Source organism: Corella eumyota, chromosome 2 (genome assembly GCF_963082875.1).
Source record: "Corella eumyota chromosome 2, kaCorEumy4.1, whole genome shotgun sequence".
In the NCBI taxonomy this organism is placed as follows: Eukaryota; Metazoa; Chordata; class Ascidiacea; order Phlebobranchia; family Corellidae; genus Corella; species Corella eumyota.
The window spans coordinates 12,369,853-12,389,809 of NC_137491.1; the positions used below are offsets into that span (position 1 = coordinate 12,369,853).

At 28.8% G+C, this 19,957-nt stretch overlaps 1 protein-coding gene across 1 annotated transcript in view; it reads left to right on the forward strand.

Moving 5' to 3' along the window:
• LOC145742425 (MAM and LDL-receptor class A domain-containing protein 2-like) overlaps positions 1–19,957 on the forward strand; it is a 99,600-nt gene that overhangs the window by 6,617 nt on the left and 73,026 nt on the right. The window contains exons 13-59 of the mRNA XM_082560203.1: positions 225–368; positions 505–601; positions 837–959; positions 1,256–1,413; positions 1,599–1,741; positions 1,920–2,036; positions 2,432–2,611; positions 2,871–3,009; positions 3,230–3,328; positions 3,600–3,673; positions 4,122–4,263; positions 4,358–4,532; positions 4,791–4,912; positions 5,055–5,262; positions 5,465–5,568; positions 5,807–6,033; positions 6,194–6,281; positions 6,474–6,635; positions 7,002–7,159; positions 7,585–7,780; positions 8,027–8,152; positions 8,346–8,509; positions 8,692–8,790; positions 9,025–9,151; positions 9,274–9,402; positions 9,558–9,668; positions 9,984–10,159; positions 10,445–10,688; positions 11,003–11,206; positions 11,432–11,562; positions 11,869–11,961; positions 12,193–12,340; positions 12,548–12,720; positions 13,131–13,431; positions 13,777–13,863; positions 14,233–14,372; positions 14,560–14,695; positions 14,902–15,085; positions 15,576–15,682; positions 16,025–16,183; positions 16,564–16,838; positions 17,104–17,326; positions 17,609–17,772; positions 18,260–18,367; positions 18,762–18,933; positions 19,031–19,177; positions 19,486–19,616. Coding sequence (XP_082416329.1) covers positions 225–368; positions 505–601; positions 837–959; positions 1,256–1,413; positions 1,599–1,741; positions 1,920–2,036; positions 2,432–2,611; positions 2,871–3,009; positions 3,230–3,328; positions 3,600–3,673; positions 4,122–4,263; positions 4,358–4,532; positions 4,791–4,912; positions 5,055–5,262; positions 5,465–5,568; positions 5,807–6,033; positions 6,194–6,281; positions 6,474–6,635; positions 7,002–7,159; positions 7,585–7,780; positions 8,027–8,152; positions 8,346–8,509; positions 8,692–8,790; positions 9,025–9,151; positions 9,274–9,402; positions 9,558–9,668; positions 9,984–10,159; positions 10,445–10,688; positions 11,003–11,206; positions 11,432–11,562; positions 11,869–11,961; positions 12,193–12,340; positions 12,548–12,720; positions 13,131–13,431; positions 13,777–13,863; positions 14,233–14,372; positions 14,560–14,695; positions 14,902–15,085; positions 15,576–15,682; positions 16,025–16,183; positions 16,564–16,838; positions 17,104–17,326; positions 17,609–17,772; positions 18,260–18,367; positions 18,762–18,933; positions 19,031–19,177; positions 19,486–19,616 — 7,115 coding nt within the window. The remainder of the gene's footprint in view (positions 1–224; positions 369–504; positions 602–836; positions 960–1,255; positions 1,414–1,598; positions 1,742–1,919; positions 2,037–2,431; positions 2,612–2,870; positions 3,010–3,229; positions 3,329–3,599; positions 3,674–4,121; positions 4,264–4,357; positions 4,533–4,790; positions 4,913–5,054; positions 5,263–5,464; positions 5,569–5,806; positions 6,034–6,193; positions 6,282–6,473; positions 6,636–7,001; positions 7,160–7,584; positions 7,781–8,026; positions 8,153–8,345; positions 8,510–8,691; positions 8,791–9,024; positions 9,152–9,273; positions 9,403–9,557; positions 9,669–9,983; positions 10,160–10,444; positions 10,689–11,002; positions 11,207–11,431; positions 11,563–11,868; positions 11,962–12,192; positions 12,341–12,547; positions 12,721–13,130; positions 13,432–13,776; positions 13,864–14,232; positions 14,373–14,559; positions 14,696–14,901; positions 15,086–15,575; positions 15,683–16,024; positions 16,184–16,563; positions 16,839–17,103; positions 17,327–17,608; positions 17,773–18,259; positions 18,368–18,761; positions 18,934–19,030; positions 19,178–19,485; positions 19,617–19,957) is intronic.

Genomic DNA, 19,957 nt, shown 5'->3' on the forward strand with positions numbered 1-19,957 from the left:
GTCATTTCATATTTTATTTAAAGCATTCTTAGATAAAGGGCTAACAGTGAGTACTTAGGCACTACAAGACTGGGGCAGTTAAACAAAAGTTATTTTATGATTATGTTCTGATACGCAATTGTTTTACAAAGAAAAATTCTTATAATAAAAAAATAAAAAAATATGTTTTTTTTTTAAACATTGCCAATAATGAAAGAGCGATTATTCTTACCTGTACTTGTTAGATCTTGGTTCATTTAAATGTGATTTTGAGCAAAATATTTGTGGTTGGGTGAACTTAAGAGAGGGAGATGAAAATGATTGGACAAGACATTCTGGTGCAACTGATTCTGAATATACTGGACCAGAAGGAGATCATACTCATGGAAGTAAGTAGTTTATTGTATAAATAAACATTGTTATTTTTTTTCTAATTCAATTTTCCTTAAAATTTGCACATTAAACTAAAATTTAATATTATTTAAACTCACAATTAGTTTTTAATACATTTTGTGTTTATTTTAGATGTGTGTTATGATAGATATGCTGGTGTAAGTGCAGTGCTTGGTATGGTTAGTCAACCTGACTATAGTAATCCACCAACACTGTTCAACTTCGGAATGTAAGTTAATTTAAAATTAGCAAGTTATATAATAAGGTAAACGCCATATATACTTTGTGACATGACAAAAATTTGTAGTATACTATTATTTTATTGTATTTGTTGTAATAGTTTTATTTTTGCTGTAAATATTAGATTAAATTTTTAAACTTATGACGTAATATGTATATAGAATCATTTACAAAAAATTCTATTTTTATTACTCGATTTTATCAATTTTTTATAATTTGTTTAGTTTTAAGGATGAGGAAATAGGAAGATGCGAGTTTGAATGTAGCATCCAACCTTTATGTAGAGCTTATACTTTTTACTCTAACACAAAAGATAATGGGGCATTTGCTGGTTACTGTTATGGAAGGTAATTCATTATTAGAAACAACAAATACGCACAATAGAAAGTTATAAAGTATTGTTATATCTACATTATATTATTGACCTTATTTTTTTGGCCATTAACTAGCTTAATGGGGTTAGCAAAGAATATTTTTAGTGTAAAATAAATAAGTTTGATGTTGCTATTAGAAGAAAGGTTATGATAAGAAAGCGGTGATAATTAAACCAAAAACCTTCTGCGATGATACTAACTCTCGTTAACGACTGTGTAGGCTGTTTTTATTAAAATATTTTACTTTAATATTAAATATTTCACTTCAGGTCCAATGAAACTGAAATACAAGTGGCAGAGCCTAACAAGATATCAGGGTTTAGAAAAGATTGTTCTGGAGGGTATTACATGTTTGTGGAAAGCTCTCTCCCAACCCGAGCCCAGGATACTGCTCAGTTTATTAGTCCTCCTGTTATTACTGGTGGTTGTAAGTCTTTTTTGCTTTTTTAAATAATAAAAATCTAATGCCAATACTTTAAAGGCTAACTGGATTGTTTATTGGCTTTTATCCTAGTTTCAATAAATATTTATTCTTTTATGGCAAATAGTGGTTGCAAAATAAGATTTTATATATTTATATAAAAGTTTAATGACTCAATTTAATTTGATTAGCTACAAAATGTCTTCAATTTTGGTATCACATGCATGGCTCCAATGTGGGGCAACTTAATGTTTACATCAAAACTGGAGAAGATCTTCCAAATATTTATTGGGCAAGATATAACACACAGGGAAAATGGTGGAAACCAGCAGAGGTTTCATATTCTTTTATTATGCTTCTATTAATGTAAAATGTTGGTATATACTTAATGCTAGCAGCATATTGTGTATTGTACAGAGTATAGCAGTGTACTGTAACAAAGTATACAAAAAGCTTGTAACCGGAATTTAGTAATTTTGTGCATAGGGTTTATCTTTTGGTTTTCCTTTTAGATAAGTATAAAAACAACTGCCAACTATAACATCGTTATTGAAGGAGTGACTGGGGATGGAGATCGTTCTGATATTTCAATTGATGATATTGATTTTACTAATGGAAATTGCCCAGAAGTAAGTTTCTTGTCTTAAGAATGCAATAACAGTTCTAACCTCTTCAGAGTCAAAAAATATCTTTACCAATAGGTTAATATGTACAAATCGGTCAGAGGTCAAGATACCAAAGTTATTTTATACAGTCGCTGTAGAGTAGGTCACATTTAGAGGACATAGTTATTTTTTGTCATTTATTTTAGCCTTTTTTAAAATAAAACAAGCTAAATCAAAGATGTTAATGTTTTTATATGTATTTTTATTTTTGTAGATTATTGAATATACCATATCATCTTTAAATTAATTTAATTTCAATTAAAAAATAAGTAGTATTGTACGTTTATTAACATACATATGCAAGGAATTTGAATTTTAAGGTAGCTTAAAATAAAAACTATAAATATATAATATTTTAGTTACCTGGAATGTGCACTTTTGAGAGTGGGATTTGTGACTGGGAGTTAGATGCCACTGCCGACTTTCTGTGGGCTCGTAAAACTGGTAGCACGAGTTCACTTGAAACTGGTCCCCCGAATGATCACACATACCAAACAGGAAGTGGTTATTACATGTATATTGAGACATCTAGTCCACAGGTACACTTCCAAAAACCTTCAAATATAATTGCATACCTTGTATTTTTTTACTGAAATCTGCATTTTTATAATTACAAAACATTTTTTATTTACATTGTAATTAAGCAAAAACAATAGTTAAGCAAAGACAATAATTTTATTTGTAGAAGTACTAGTTTACAATAAAAATGTTACTTTTTAAGCAATTCTAAGGTATTTTGATTACAGTAATTACTTGATTTAAAATAAATAATAAAATTTTAATTTTGTGTCTGTACAGACAGTTGGTGACCAAGCTATTATGTATTCACCGACTTATCCAGGTTCACAAGATAGCAAATGTTTGCAATTCTATTATCACATGTATGGTACTACCACAGGCAGTTTGTCCATTTCCTTGGTGCATGGAATAACAATTGGTATGGCATAATAAAACATCAAATTTTTGAATTGTTTAGTTATTTAAAGTAAGACCGTGGTGTTGTAGTTAGAATGCTTTAAAATGTAAAATATTATATATCAACTGCTTTCATGTTAGCCTATAGATTAAAGTTAAATGCAACTTGAAACTGTGTTGTGGTAACAAAAACTATGTTACCCTATGTTTAAATTTTTACAATTTTTTTTTGTTTTGTTAAGGTCTTCCCTTATGGCATCGTGAGGGCAATCAAGGTAATATGTGGATGTTGGGTCAAGCAACTATATCATCAACCGATATTTATGAGATTATGATAACAGGTAGAAAATAATTAATGTTCATTGAATTTTTGTTAACTTTTAAAATTATCATTTAGTTAATTTTGATATGTTCAATAGGAAAAAATATATTTTACTTTTTAGAAAACAATAAACAATGAAAAAGCAGATTTAAAACTTTTTATATTAAAAAAATCTGAATTGAATAAACCCATTTACAATTCATTTAATCTACGCAATATTCTTTTACCATCTTTTCCGTTCTGTATATTTTATAAATACTGATTATCATTGCGTAAAATTTTTTAAACAGGAACCGTTGGTACAAGTTTTTCAGGAGATATTGCTATTGACGACATCTTTATTATTAACGGGGCTTGTAGTCAGGTAAAAATATTTGATTTTGTGTTGATGTTTTTTAAGGATTGTTAACAATTTTAAATTACTTTTTGTACCATTTGAGATTTAGTGAAAATTAAGAATTTAATTAAATCTTAAATCTGAAGACAAGATATAAATAACTAAAACATTACCATATAACTGTGCAAGACACAAATAATAAGTATTTAAAAAATGATTTGCTAAAAATGTGGATAAAATCTAGACATTAATTTGGCATAACAGATAAAAAACACCTACTATTTTGATTTTTAAGTTTTAGAGCTCTAACTTAATGTCATATTTTATACTTTTTATATTTATAAAAAGTTTTATATAACGTGTATAGTTTTTTTCATAAACAATGCATCATTTTTGATAACTCCATAACATTGTGTTATGTAATAAATAAACAAGTAATTAAGTTGAGATTAAAAATTATTTTATTTTTAATCAGATGTGTGACTTTGACCACCCCGACCCATGTTTATGGTACAACTTCAACTTACAAGATAATTTTGACTGGATAGAAGAGCAAGGAAAATATGCTGGAGAAACAAGAGGTCCCAGAATTGACCACACCACAAATTCTGATTCAGGTTTGTAATAAAATTATACAATTAAATTAAATCAAAAAAGGGGACAATTAAGAAGCATTACATTTATTAAAGCTATTTAATTTATACTTTACAGGAGTTTACTTGAATATTGATTATCAAAGTCGTAAAACCGGGGAAAAGGCAATATGGGCAAGTGAGACTTTACCCCCCTCACCCGACAGTGCCAGCTGCCTGGGTTTTTATTATTACATGACTGGGACTGAAGCTAACGTAAATGTCTACATGGAAAGTGTAAACACAGGAAAAAGGTAAATTAACTTTATTTAAAACCATATTTATTAATATTTTACATATATACATATACAAGGTAATTGTAACCAAAAAAATGTTTCATAACTTTATTTCAATGGTTTGTTTTTAGTCATCATTGGGTCCCTGGTAATACTTATTACATATTATTTTTAAAACTTAATTTAGAAATTTTATTTAATTTTGTCTTGTCAGCTATGATAAAACTTAGTTTGTAGTTTTTCTTTTTTACCTAATATTGTATTTAATATTTTTAGATATTTATTATGGACACTATCAGGAGATCAAACTGATGGCTGGTTTGAAGCAAAAGTTCCAATTGCAAGTTCTTACAACAGGCGTATATTACTCCAAACCACTGTTGGGTCTGATAGAAATGGTAAGTTTTGTTGTGGATATTTACCCAGATGTTTGTTTTTGATATTTAAATTAAAAATATAACCACAGTAACATTACTTTTGCAATTAAAACAAAATTGCACATTGAGTCTCAATAAATACCAAAAATAAATATTATTTTAGCAATGACTGCAATTGACGATCTTGTGTTTATTGAGCAATGGTGCAATGTAAGCCCTGTGACTGCTTCCCCTCCTAATACTGGTCCGACCACCCCAGAACCGAATGCAACTCCCGCCCCTCTACCAACCGGTTCACCCAATTGTACATTTGAAGCGAATTATTGTATTTGGTATGATGACCCTTCTGCTGGAGATTTTCATTGGAAAAGGTAAAAACTATATTTGTTTTTAAATAAATTTGAGTTTGCTAATTATGTTATAAAAGGCTATATAACCATGCAATAAATGGTATTTATTAAATTTTTTAAATTTTAATGAAAATTGTGGTTGCTGTTATTACTAAATCAGACAACTTGCCCTAATTATTTAAACTATGTTGGTTTAATATTTTGCTGTTATTACATTTTACAGACAAAGTGGTCCAGACCAGGTATTGGCAACAGGTCCAAATATTGATCACACAACTCTATCTCCTGCAGGTTATTACATGTACATTGATTCAACTTCAGCAAAAGGTACTTCTAGGTTCAAACTCATATTTTTTTTTTTTAGTTAAAATTATCTTATGTTAAGCAATTAAAATAAAAGTTTATTAAATAGTTTACCAAATTGGCCATACTTTTGTTGAGCCCTAAGAAGTAGTTTAAAGGTGAGAATAGATGTTATGCTGTGTTTGGACTGTATAAATGATCTTAACATCATTACAACCTGAACTCTTAAAAGCTTATTTTAAAATACTGCCAAAATCTACAGACAATGATGTTGCCTATCTGCATGGTCCTGCCATTTACTCCAATGGCACCAAACAAACTAGATGTTTTAGGTTCTGGTACCATATGTATGGTTCAGATGTTGGTAGTCTTAGTGTGCACCAGAAAACAAGACCAAATCTTGGTGACCCAATCTGGGTGAGAGGTGGGGACCAAGGAAACCGGTGGAAAGAAGGGGTTATTCAGTTGGATGCTAGTAATGATTATCAGGTAATTATTGCTATTTTACCATTTTTCTTAAAGGGTTTACTAATTCTCTCTCGTACTTTATGATTCTTACAAATTTTTTGTTGTTCATATGGTCCTATTTTTTATGCAGGACTGTAAAATTCATTGTTTGATTTTGTTTAAATGTTTGTGTTGTTGTTAGATTATATTTCAAGCAACTGTTGGTAAATCTGGATTAAGTGATATAGCCATTGATGACGTGACTATGATAGATGAGCCTTGCTCAAGATGTAAGTTAACAAATATAACATTTTTATTTATTTGTTTGTGCTTAATGCTGAAACCAAACTTCTTATAAATTATTTGACAATTCGTTTAAAGTAAAACTGCCAAAGGCATGTTTAGACTTGAGATAATAAATAAAAAAAGATTGTGGTGTTGCAAACTATGTGCAAAAAATAAAACAAAATAAACCTTTTTAGCGGACTCTCAAATTCACTTTTGTGACTTTGAGGATTCTTCTATATGTTCGTATACTCAAGATTATGCTCCAAATGATAATTTTGATTGGACAAGAGACCAAGCTGGAACTTCAAGTATTGATACTGGTCCTTCAGTTGATCATACTTATGGAACTGCACAGGGTTTGTATTGTTATACATAACTAATTTAAATAAACTACTTTTGGGTAAAACTAATTTACAACTATTGAGGAAAATAGCATGTAGCTTACTAATGATTTTAATGAAAATAGAAAAGTTAGTAAATTTATGATAAAATTTGTTTACAAAATAATGTCAAGATTTGAACTTGAATAATAATAAATATGAAGTTAAAAATTTGAAGTTTATTTGAATATTGCTGCCATTTTTTGGTAACACTATCCTAACAAATTAAATTAATATAAAAATTTTATTTATGCTTTGTTTTATTAAATGTGTTACTATGTTAATGCAACATTAATAACAAATCAATATTTTTTTAACTTTAAAAAATATAAATTTGTTTAGGTTATTACATGTACACTGAGATGACAGGCCCTTTGCCAGGTTATACAGCAAGATTAAAGTCTCCTGTTTATGCAAATGAGACTGGAAGTCATTGTGTAGAGTTTTGGTATCACATGTATGGCAACGACATTGGAACACTCAATGTTATTCAACGTGCTGTAAGTTTCAGAAATATTTTTTTTTAATTGATGAATTTATATTTATGTATATATTATTAATGTTGGAATTTAGATATATTCCTTTTAGGTTTTTTCTTGCTTACAATTTCTGGTTTAAAATTTTTATGTTAAACTAGTTGCTTTTATCAGTTTTTAATATGTTTGAACTGATGATATTTATATATTGTCCAATCCTTTTCTAAAATGAATAATTTTATTGGATTTCTTGCTAGTAATGTTTATTGCATCTTATGTTGGGTTGCAATAACATTAAAGCAGGGGGGAACAAACTTTTGCTCAATGTGATGATTTTCAATGCTTTAACTTTTGCAAACTTTTACAGAAATAATAGTTTTTATTGTGTAGTATTACATTGTTTCTTTAATTCTTGTGTGTAAACAAAAATGGTCCTATTTATACTTTAGCAAGTAAAGGGGGATGTAGATCACATAAGATGGACTTTAAGTGGTGACCAGGGAGATAAATGGCACAAAATGAGGGTTGATTTTCCCTCCATGTATGACTACACTGTTATATTTGAGGGAGTAAGGGGGTCCAATTATGCTGGTGATATTGCAATTGACGATGTTCAAATATTAAGCAATTCTTGTCCCTATGCTTGTAAGTATATGTAACAATAATTGAAAAATGTTAACATCCTCTGTAAATTGAATACCTAATTTAAAACATGTCTTTTTCTCTTGTTTTTATTAGCGTATATATGTATAATAAACATTAAAAAATTACATTTGTCATGAGTATATGTTGGTAGCAAGTTAACATCATATCAAGACAATTGAATTTATTTTATTATGCTTTTCTAATTGTAATTTTTTTACTGTTTAAAAAAGTTTTTGTTTGTTATAGTGGCTTGTAATTTTGAGGTTGACATGTGTACTTGGATAAATGTTGGGGTGGGAGATGATTTTGATTGGTTGGAACTATCAGCGGGGGAGGGGCTTGGTCCAAACACTGATCATCTGGGTAAAACAGGTAAAAACGTTTTGTTTTTATAAGGTTTAAATGTAAAATTTTGTTCAAGTTGCTTATTTTTTTTATTAATCATTGTTTATATATTTTAATTAAAAAAAAATTTACAACTAATTCTATAATTTTTAATATTAAAAAAACTTAACTAATTTTAATTTAATATTAGGGCTTCTAAATAAATTTCAATTATTTTAAGGTTACTTTCTTTTTGCACAACAATTGAGCACTTTACAACCCGAAGATCAGGCTTCACTAAGAAGTCAGTTAGTTCAAGGCTCTAGCTCCACCTGGTGTTTAAAATTTTGGTTTTATATAAAAGAAACTGCTGCTGGAAATATTAAAGTTATCCAGAGCACTACTGTAAGTTTGTGTATTTTTTTTGTTAAATAAATTTTAGGCTTATTTAGTTAAGCTTGTTTCTTTTTAGTATATTACATCTCTTCCCAAAAGTACTTAATTTTGATTTACTTAAAATTTTTCAAAAAAATTGTATTTGATTTACATGTTATATTAAATGCAATTATTTCGTTTGTTGTTTTTAGAGTTCAGATGACATTGTGGAATTATGGGTTTATGGAATTGATACTAGCAATTCATGGATTCAAGCTTCTATACCAATTAGTTCAACATTTGATTACACGGTAATTATAATTAATATATTATTGGCTTTATTTTTTTCTATGTTAACAAAAAAAGTATGTTTTAATAATGATCTAGTGAATAGTGTAAATATTTTGTATGATTCTCTATGTTTTATAGATAATAGTACCTTGGTTTTTTAGGTAGCCTATATATTAATAAAATATGAAAATGTATAAAACAGGTATACCGGTAATAATTTCGTTTTCAGCTTACAAATATTAATTTTTATTTAGGTCGAATTTCAAGCAAATTTAGGAACATCAACTACAGGATATCTTGCTATAGATGATATCACTTGGACCCAAGAGGCTTGCTCCCTAACTCCACCTGGTGCAATTCCACCCCCAACTACCCCCCCTCGTAAATTGCTTTTTATAAGCTAAAAAAATAATTTTTTTTGCAAAATTTACTGGCATATGTTAAAAAATTTGAGGGTACAAATTATTTAAAATAAATTGAAAATGGTTTATTTTTTTCTTTAGCTCCGGCTCCGTTGGATTGCACTTTTGAGGTAGGCTGGTGTGGTTGGACAATTGATGATGCTAACTTATTAGCTGATTGGTCAAGAAACAGTATCGGTACACCTTCTGCTAATACTGGCCCAACTACAGGTATATATCTTACTTAGGTTGTAGTCAAAGAAAAAGTTTGGTTTAATAACTATGTAATATAGGTTTGTGTGAAATTTTGTGCATAGTACATATATTATCATAAAATGTTATGTCCAAACACACATTTTTGACTAAGTTTGTTTTTGGGTTTACAGGACAAGGAGGTTCAGGATATTATGCTTTTATTGAGAGTTCAACACCAAATGGGGGTACAGGAAAACGCGGAATATTGACTAGTCCCTACCAAGCTACTCAGCCGCCCGACAGTAAGTTAAAATATTTGTGTAAAAAATTATTCAAAAATGTGAATTTGACTTTAAATAGTATTTTAATTCTGATTTCTTTGTTTTAGCAATACCTTTATGTTGTAGTGACCTTGTGTATAAAAGGCACTGTACAGTACAAACTTTTGCTAAGCAAAAAAAAACAAAAGGCAGATTAATTATAGGTCAATATTAATTATTAATATTATACACTGCCCAAGCATTTAAGTCTTTTTTTGGTTAAAAAATATTATTTCTATGTTTAGTCTTTAAAACCAGCCTTCATAAAATTAATCATAAAAGTTTGTATAAATTCAGCTTCTTACTGCTTTCACTTCTACTACCACATGTTTGGCTCTACAATGGGAACACTTAACCTTTATATCCAAACTTCACAAGATTTACCCGCTGAACCTTTTTGGTCCAGATCAGGAAACAAAGGAAATATTTGGAACAAAGTTGATGTGGAATATCAAACCAAGGACATTGTTAAGGTAAGTGATTTTTATTTAAAAAAAATTTAAGAAAATTATGATGTATTTAATGCTGTTTAAAGTTGCATGCGATGATTTATAGTTATCCTGCCTAGGAATTTTGATAGCCTATTGATTTAAATAATTTATGTATATTTATTTTAAAAAAATTATTTTTAAACACAAAAATAAAATTGAATAATTTCTGTTAATTTTTTTTATGTAAACAAATATACATCATATGCATTAGTTCATATGTAAAATGGTGGTCTGAATTTTTTACCAAACAAATATCCTTTTTTTCAGATGACATTTGAGGGAGTCTTAGGTCTTTCCTACAGTGATATGGCAGTTGATACAGTTTCTGTGACACCTGGACCATGCACCAACTCCGACCCAAATGTGTATGTTTGCTCCTTTCAAGGCCTCCATTGTGGATACACGATGAATAATCCAACTTCACCTTATGCTTGGATTGGTATAAATGGTGAAAGTAGTAGTGGTTCGGCGACAGGACCATCTGTGGACAACACCTATCAGACTGGCTTAGGTTTGTTGTTAATTTAAATAATTTGATGATTTTTCACATTTTTGTTTAACAATATTAAAATATAACAGAAACTGCTACTGTGTTTAAGATTTATATAAGCTAATAAAGTCCAAAATTATTTAGATGTTTGCAACACCATCTATGTAATTATTACTAAAGTTTTTAATAAAGTTTTTTTTCAAAGTATCTTATTTACTTTTCTTTACTAATAGACATTTTATAAAAGTTTAGTTTTTAAATTATTTTGTTTAAATTATTAAACAAGATTTGTTGTCAAATATTTTAATTCTTAAAGGGTTGTTGTTAAAACTCAGGTACATACATGGTGGCACGAGGTGCCACATCAGCTGGGCAACAACACACACTCTCCACCCCTTTGTACACTATAACTGGAACTTCAATATGTGTGGATTTTGCTTATTTCATGTATGGTAGTGATATGGGGTATCTTTCTATTGAACACAGAACATCAAGTGATGCTTTTGTTAAAGAGGTTTGGAGAGCTGTCGGAGATCATGGTAAAAATTTTAGGGTTTGGTTTATAAATATTACATATATTTTTAAATTTAAAAAAAAAAATATTTTTGTAGTATAACAAAAAACTCAAAATTTAAATTAAAATTTTAATAGTTTTCTTGGGTGATTTATTTTTCTAAAAATTAAAATATCACATATTAAATTGTTTAAAATTGTTTTTTTTATATATTTATTTTAATCAGTTTAAAAATTATTAAAAAATGTAGGTAATACATGGCGTGTTACATCACTTGTAATCACAAAACAAACAAATGAAGCTTTCAAGTTAAATTTTGTGGCGGTTAGTGGAGGGGTTCTATCAGATATTGCTATTGACGATGTTGTTATAAATGAAGGGGTAAGTTTATATTGTTTTTTAACATTTTTAAAAAAATCGAGGCAGTTTAATTGAACAACTAAGAGATACAAAAAATGCATACCTATTTAAAGATTATTTGTTTAAAAACATAAACTATGGTACAATGCTTGAATGTTTAGTAAATTTAGTTATTAAGACCAATTATATTGTTACAAAATAGAAATTTTTTTTATTTATTTACAACGTTACTTGTTGTTAAGTATTTTTATCATAACCTTAAATTTCTTATAAATTGTTTTAAAGTGTTTATTTGTTAAAGTTATTTAGTCTGATGTTATTATTTAGAGCTGTGATCCTGGTACTTGTAACTTTGATAGAGGAGATTTATGTGATTGGGTTCAGGATACAACTGATGACATTAACTGGATTTTTAATGCTGTGAGTTGACCAAAACTCCCATCAATTTTAATAAATCGAAATTTTATTTTATATTTGGCCACATTTAAATGCTTTTAAAACTTTTGGTAATTTTTAATTAAACTGTATATATATACTTAAAATAAATATATAACTCTTTTATAAGCAAAGTTACAAAATAAATATTGCTTATAGTAACAAACATTATAAAGTTATTTTTATCTTGCATAATTTTATGTTAAATTTTTTTAGGGAACTACTTCTAGTTCAAACACAGGACCTACTGCTGACCACACAACAGGAAATGGAATTTACATTTTCTTGGAAACCAGCTCACCTAGTTCTCTACTTGATACAGCTGGTCTTATAAGTAGTACAAAAGTACCAACTATAGGCCCTGGTATGTATTGATTTAAAAATTGTTGACCAATAAATCCCAAATTATTTTTTGTAATTAAAATATTCTAATTTCTTTTGATTAGATTTTTATGTTATTAACTACTTTGTCTTTTGGTTCATTTAAAATACTTAAACTTGCCTGTTTTATTTGATTATACATATTAAATTGATAATTTTTTATCATGGTTTAATTTTTTTGTTCGTTTAGGTGATTGTTTATCATTTTACTATCATATGTATGGAGCGACCACTGGAACTTTAAATGTTTGGTTTGAGGTGCCTGGGGGATCAAGTCCTTTACTTATTTGGACTTTGACTAAAGAACAAGGCAATTCGTGGAAAAATGCTCAAATCACACTCAACAGTCAAGTTGGTTATTATGTAAGTAGCTATGTCAATCAAGAAACTGTAAAAGTGTGCATAACCTCTTAGGGCATGACATAATGGTTAAAGGCACTGGACATAACCACATAAAGGCCTGAGTTTAATTTTTTGTTCCTTATTGTAGCATATGGAATGAATTAATAAGGGCCTCATGTTAAAAAAAATAAAAAGTTAACAACCTAGCAATTTACTAAATTTAAATATTAATAAGAGGTAAAAGAAATTTTAAGATTGTGTAGGTTTATAAAAATAATACAATGTTAGACTGCAAGGGGGATATTACATTAGGATAAAAATCAATAAAAATAGTTTTAAATACAATAAGTTTGTTTTAGTTGTTAATCACAATGTGAAATTTAATGTTTAACTCTTTCATTTAAAAATCATATATTTGTTATCTTTTTTAGTTAAGAATAGAAGCAATTGTGGGTTCGAGTTACACTGGTGATATTGCCCTTGACGATCTTAAGTTTGTTGCTGGACAGCAATGTGCTAATAATATTTTTCCTCCTGGTGCATCCCCTAACCCCACACTGCCTCCTACCACAACACAAGCCCCAGGAACACCTGATGTGCCCGGGTTTAACTGTGATTTTGAATCTGGCATGTGTGGCTGGGTAAACAGTTTATCTGATTTGTTTGACTGGGCTTTAACAAGTGGGGCACAAAGTAATCTTAATACTGGTCCACTAGGTGACCATACAACAGGTTTGTTATCATTCACTTTTAAATAAACCTTGTTTGAGTTGGGTAAGGTTTAAAGGCTTTGGAATTGTGGAGTAAATGTATCAATTGCCTAATGTTAATAAACATTTTTCACAATTTTTAAAACTAATTTAATTTGCAGCTTTCTAAAGTAATAAAAAAATTTAAGACTTAATAAAATTTCAAAATTGTATTTATTTTATAATAGAAAATTTTGGCATTATGTACATTTACAATTATATTTATTGCATACCAAATGTATCTAAATGCAGCTTACTATAATTCTAGTTATTAAGTCATTGATACATACTTTCTTATTAGTATTATAATAATTTGAACTTTTCAAAGGAACTGGACAATTCTTATTCTCTCTTGGAGCTGGTTTAGTTCAATATTCAAACTCCATCCTAATTGGTCCACCAATTCAAACAACCGGTAAGCTTTTAATATCTGCATTTATTTGAATACTTTGCGTTATTTAACATAGAACATCATAACTTAAGATAAACTACAATTTTAAATTTTTAAATTAAAAAATTATTTATTGAAATTTAAACGATATACATAAAAACACTTATTTGGTACTAATCTCAAGTGCAGTTATGTCATAGCATACTTAAGAAAGATATTATTAAGTACTTTTTCTACCAAACCTAAATACTATTGGGCAGTCTTAAACAATGCAGTTTATACTGGAAGGTTTATATTTAGATTGTAAAGTTGACCTTCTTATATCAAGAATAAATAATTATTTTTTTTTAAAAATACTCAAATAAAAAAAACGTTACTGAAATTTTAATACAGGCAATGGTCAACGTTGTATGGTGTTCTTCTACAACATGCATGGGTCAACAGTTGAAAGTATGTACGTTAAACATCTAAGGGGAACTTCAAAAAAAACAATATGGAGCAGAGGTGGTGACCAGGGGATCGACTGGATAAAAGTAATTGATTTATTTGTTTCGAACATTAAAGGCAAATTGTATTCTATTTATAGCAAGTACTAAAACTACTTTTGCAATCTTTAAGAATATTTATTTTAACCTAACTTTTTTTTAGTTTTAAATTTATTTTTTATATAAATGAATTTTAGCATTTATTTTTTTAATTTTTGTTTTTATTTATTTTTAGGCCAAGATTAATGTTCCATTAGATGAAGAGACATCTAGTGTTGATTCTATTGAGCTTGAAAGCATGAGGGGTCTTGACGATAATTCTGGAGTTGCAATCGATGATGTTTATTTTAAAGGAGGAACTTGTGATAAGTGTTAGTTGTTAGAACATATGTTTTAAAGTTTTTTTGATTTCTGTACAGTCCTATAAAGAAATATATGTAATCAATTTTAAAAATGCAGGACTTAAAAAATTTATGTTGGTAATAAAAATATGTTTATAACTGAAAATATATGTACATTTACCATTGGATTTTATGTTATTGCTTTTTTTTTAAGTTTAGCAAATTTATTTTAACAGTTGACGCCTGTTATGATACTTATTTGAACTACAATACTGTGTGGGGCTTAATAACTGGTGGCCCACAAACAGACAACAGACCAGACACTTTTTACTTTGGTGAAATGGGTTGGGATATGGATCGATGTGCTCATCATTGTTTAGTGACTGATGGTTGTGCTGCCTGGACTCTCCATTTACCTTCGTATGTATTTTTTTCATACCAGCAGTGTGGTGTAGTGGTTGTGGGTTCAATCCCCACTGACCTCATGCTGTAGCGCCCATTGTGTAAGGCGCTATAAACGGTATAAACTCCTGCTGAGCCAACACTTAATCAGCAGTATAACTATCGGGCAATTATAATCTATAATATCCCAAACTGGCACAGGCAACTCGAGAATGGGTCAGAGTAACTAATGTTACTCTATGTTTAAGTCGCGCATTTGACTTTCCCACATCGAGGATAAAAATATATACAAAAAAAACATAAAAATGACTAAAAATTTTTTTTTAAATGATTGACTTTTGTATAAAAAATGAAAACTATTTATAACAGTTATATTTTACAATTACATCTAGGTTGTTGTATTTAATGTTTGAATATGCACTCATTTTGTTGTTAAACTATATGAGGTTATATGTTAAATTATGTAATATTGTCTTACTAAATAAAATTAAATGTTCTAATGTTCTAGATTTGGTGCAAATGGTTACTCTGGAGGTTGTTATGGTAGAAGTAATTTCTCAACAACTTTACATAGTGAACTCAACATGGTCAGTGGTTTGATCAAAACCTGCACAGGTTGGCTGATTTTTACGCTAATATTTAAAATACCTGTTAACAGTTAAATGTGAATTGTTTTTTAATTTTTAATACAAGTAACTTGACTTGATGAAAAGGTTTTTTTGATATTTGTTTGGTATTAAAATTTGTTATTTAATAATTCATAGATTTATATAACTTACCCAGCTTAAGACTTGATTTGCATTATCAATGGAAAAAATGTATATGGCATCTTAAAAAAATCAAAATAAATACAATTTTTAACAAAAAAAAATATAAGACCTAGGTGATGATACCTTAACAGTTTTAAAGTGATCATAACTTTCACTAAAATATGCCCTAAATTTTATTTTGATTCAGGTCCCCTTCCCTACAATGAAGTTTGTGGGTTTGAAGACAGTGATGTTTGTGGATTCAGACAAGATACAACTGATGATTTTGACTGGACCTTTAGTACTGGAAACTCAGCAGCTTCAACGAATGGTCCTTTCCTTGATCGTACTTATCAATCTAAATATGGCAAGTTCAAGTTCAATTTGTAACTTTTATTTTACAATTTTGGCTGGCTGTAAATTTAGGTTTCTGCCTATAATACTAAAAAACCATTTGGTCAAATGTGCAATTTCTTAAAAAAACAAAGTCACTTTACTTAGGCTAGGTTAGAAATTAAACGGCATTTAATATAGAAAAAAAAGGTGGAAACGGTTGTTAATAGAATCATTTGGATAAAACTAGGCATATTGTTCTCGGTCAAATGTACATTTAATGAAATAGTTATATAACAGTAAAGTTGTAAAAAGGATTTAAATTTATTTACATCTTTTCAGATATAGAATAAACATGTTTTTATATATTATGTTAAACAACAATGTCGTGAGTTTTGTTATTGTTGTGTTTAGGTCGTTATGCTGTTGTCCAAGCAACAAATACTTTCCCATATGACAAAACTAGATTAATTTCACCCCCTTTTGACAAACCTGTCAGTGGAGGTGAAGTTGGGGTTCAATTTTACTATCACATGTATCAGGCCAATATTGGAAGTTTGGGGGTATACGCTCGAGAAGTTGGGGGGAGTTTGGGTACGGTTTCGTGGATAAGAACAGGTCAGAAGGGAGATGAGTGGCACCCAGCTCAGTTTAATGTACAGACAAGTGGATTTACTGGACAATTTGAGGTTTAATTAAAAGAATATAATTTTAAAATATTTATGTAATTTTGTCGTTTTAAAAATAATGATTTTACATATTTTAAAATAACATCATATTTTTCTTAGTTAATAAAATAACATCATTATATCATACCATTGTTAAATTAATCTTAATTTGCAGTAGATTTTGTGAAAACAAATACTTATTACTTAATAAACTATATAATAGGTGTACATATGAACTAGTAGACCCTTTTTGAATTTACATAATGCCAACATTTTTCATTGTTAGATTGTTTTTGAATGTTATGTGGGTGTTGGTGGTGTAGCATTTGACGATTTCAGAATATTTGATCGTCCTCTTCCACTACCTGGTAATTGTGACTTTGAACAACAATGCACTTGGACAAACACAAAGGAAAATGATGATTTTGATTGGACACAGGGTTCAGGAATGACAAGTACGAGTGGTAATACTGGACCAACTACTGATCATACTACTGGAACTGATAAGGGTAACTTTTTATGTCAAATTTTGAATTTTTTTTTCTATTTTTTTTATGATTTATTAATAGCTCATAGCATAAAAAGAAATAGAAAACTATTTTTTTAAATTAGGTGCAAATAACATGTAAAACAAGTAAAAAAAAAGTAAGTGTTTGAAAACACAAGGTGCTAAATGTTTATTACTGCTAGAAATTTAATTATGTTAAAGAATTGTTAATAATTTTTAAATCAAAAAACCTGCAAGATAATTTACTTTTTGCAATTACGAATGAAAATTTTTTATCATTTAGGCCGATTCTACTACATACATTCGAACCCATACAGAAATCCAGGAGATGTGGCTAGATTGAAATCGGAATGGTTTTCTGCAACTTCCTTTAATGGAAGGTGTATGGGATTTTATTATCACATGTATGGGACTGGAATGGGCACTCTGAATATTTATATTCAACAGGTAATTAATTTACTATGACAGAGATTCTCATTTATTATGGTGGCTTTTCAAATTTATATATCCGAGGCACCTGTAAAATATTTAACTTTTTAGAAAGTAAATTTGGTATTTAAATATCTGCCACGCTTATACCCTCTTTTTTAAAAAAAATAAAACATTTATAATCACAACCTAAAGGTGCCAACAAAACATTAAACAAAATTTAGTGCTAGAAAACAATAGTCACTTAATATTTAATGCAACATATAAGCTGTTTTAATACACTTTTATTAATTTTAAAATTACTTTTTAAAGTGAAGTCAGATGTTAAGACTGGCAAGATATTTAACTGAACTTAAATAAAACATTAAACACAAAAAAACTCATAACCTAATACCCTGTTTTCGTATTGTTGCAACATAAAATAAGAAAATTAGTATGTCAAACTGCTAACACTGCATAAACGTTTTTTGCATAGTCTTAAATATTGATGCTTAATTTTTTTTAGGACTCTGGTGGTGCAGGAGATTTAACTTTATTGTGGAGTTTAAGTGGAGATCAGGGAAATAATTGGAACCAAGGAAGAGTTATGATAACAACATTCTTGGATTACAAAGTAAACACAATTTGATTTTTTTTATAATATCATTAGTGTATTGCACAGGTAAACATTTACAAGGTAAATGTCAGCTTTTGGAAAATACTGGGCCAATTTTTGTTTGTTTTGCTCTTGCATTTTAACCAAGTTATGTGTCGACTTTTATATTATGCACTTATTTATGAGAATAATTATGTTTTATTTAAAAATCATGATTTACTGTAGGAATTAAGTTAAGAAATTAAAATGAAATATGATGTTTGTGTGCTCATCTATTAATAAAAAAAGAATTGTTGTTTTTAATAGGTTTTTAAAATAATTTTACTAAGACCATGTTAAAATTTAAGAAAACAATATGTAATTATCACTGATTTACTAAAAATTCTTATCAAGTTTTATTTTGTTTTACTAGGTTATATTTGAAGGGGTTATTGGCACTGCAGTTTATTCTGATATTTCTATTGACGACATTAGTTTTACTGACACACAGTGTAACCCATTACCCCCCAATGCTAATGTGGGTCAATCTACTTACCCCACTTTGCCTCCTACTACCACAATTCCTGTGACCGGACCTACTGTCGGTAAATAAAGATTTAACAATTTTTTTTTAAATTGCTAAATTTAGTTTTTTCTTATGTTGATACAAAATTTAATAAATTAATTTTAATATTTTTTTAGCACCATCCGCAATTGACTGTGATTTCGAGAGCACAACAAATCCTATATGTTTAAGTTGGCACCAGGCTAGTAATGACCAGTTAAATTGGGCAGCTAAACTAGCATCTCAAGCTGGATCACCAGATGTTGATGTAACATTGGGAAGTGGTAAAAGAAATATTTATTTTTTTTAGTTTGTGACTCTGAATTGGACAAAATGCTTAATGATATCCAAAACTATTAAAAGTAACTTTGGACGGGGTCGATGTAACAAATGTTACTCCGGTTCTTTTTACAAGAATAAAGTTATAAAAAAATTGAGTTTGCAGTAACTAAATGTGGTTGATAGTATTTGTGCATTATTGACTGTTAGTATAATTAGCTTAAATCAAAAAAAAATTTTTTTTAGTTATTACCAATATGTTTTTAAATTGTTTAGAAATTCTTTAATAAATTATTTTAATACTAAATAAAAGGTGCTGGCCACTACATATATGTTGCAAGTACTCCACAGTCTATAACTGGAGATATTGCAAGGTTAACTAGCATTGTTCTACAAAATTCTAATGCTCATTGCTTCTCCATGTGGTACTACATGTATGGACCAGTAAGTGTTGCAGTTTTAAAGGATTAATTGTGTTTAAATCAAAATGGAAAATGTTATTAAACATGTACTAATTTAAATTTAACAATTAAAGGTCAAAATTCTTTGGTAATTGCATTTGATTCTAGACTAGTGTTGTATTACTTTTAGCAGTGTTTGATATTTTTGACCTGATAATTTAACTTTATGCTGTTAAAACTTAGAAGCAGTGGTAATCAAACCTAGAACCTACCTAGTGTTATTAAGCCAAGTGTCCATAGCCTCATACAACATGTACAGTTAGTTTTAATAAAATTGATTATCTGTATTTAAGTATTTGGTTAGTTTAAATTTCATTATAAACA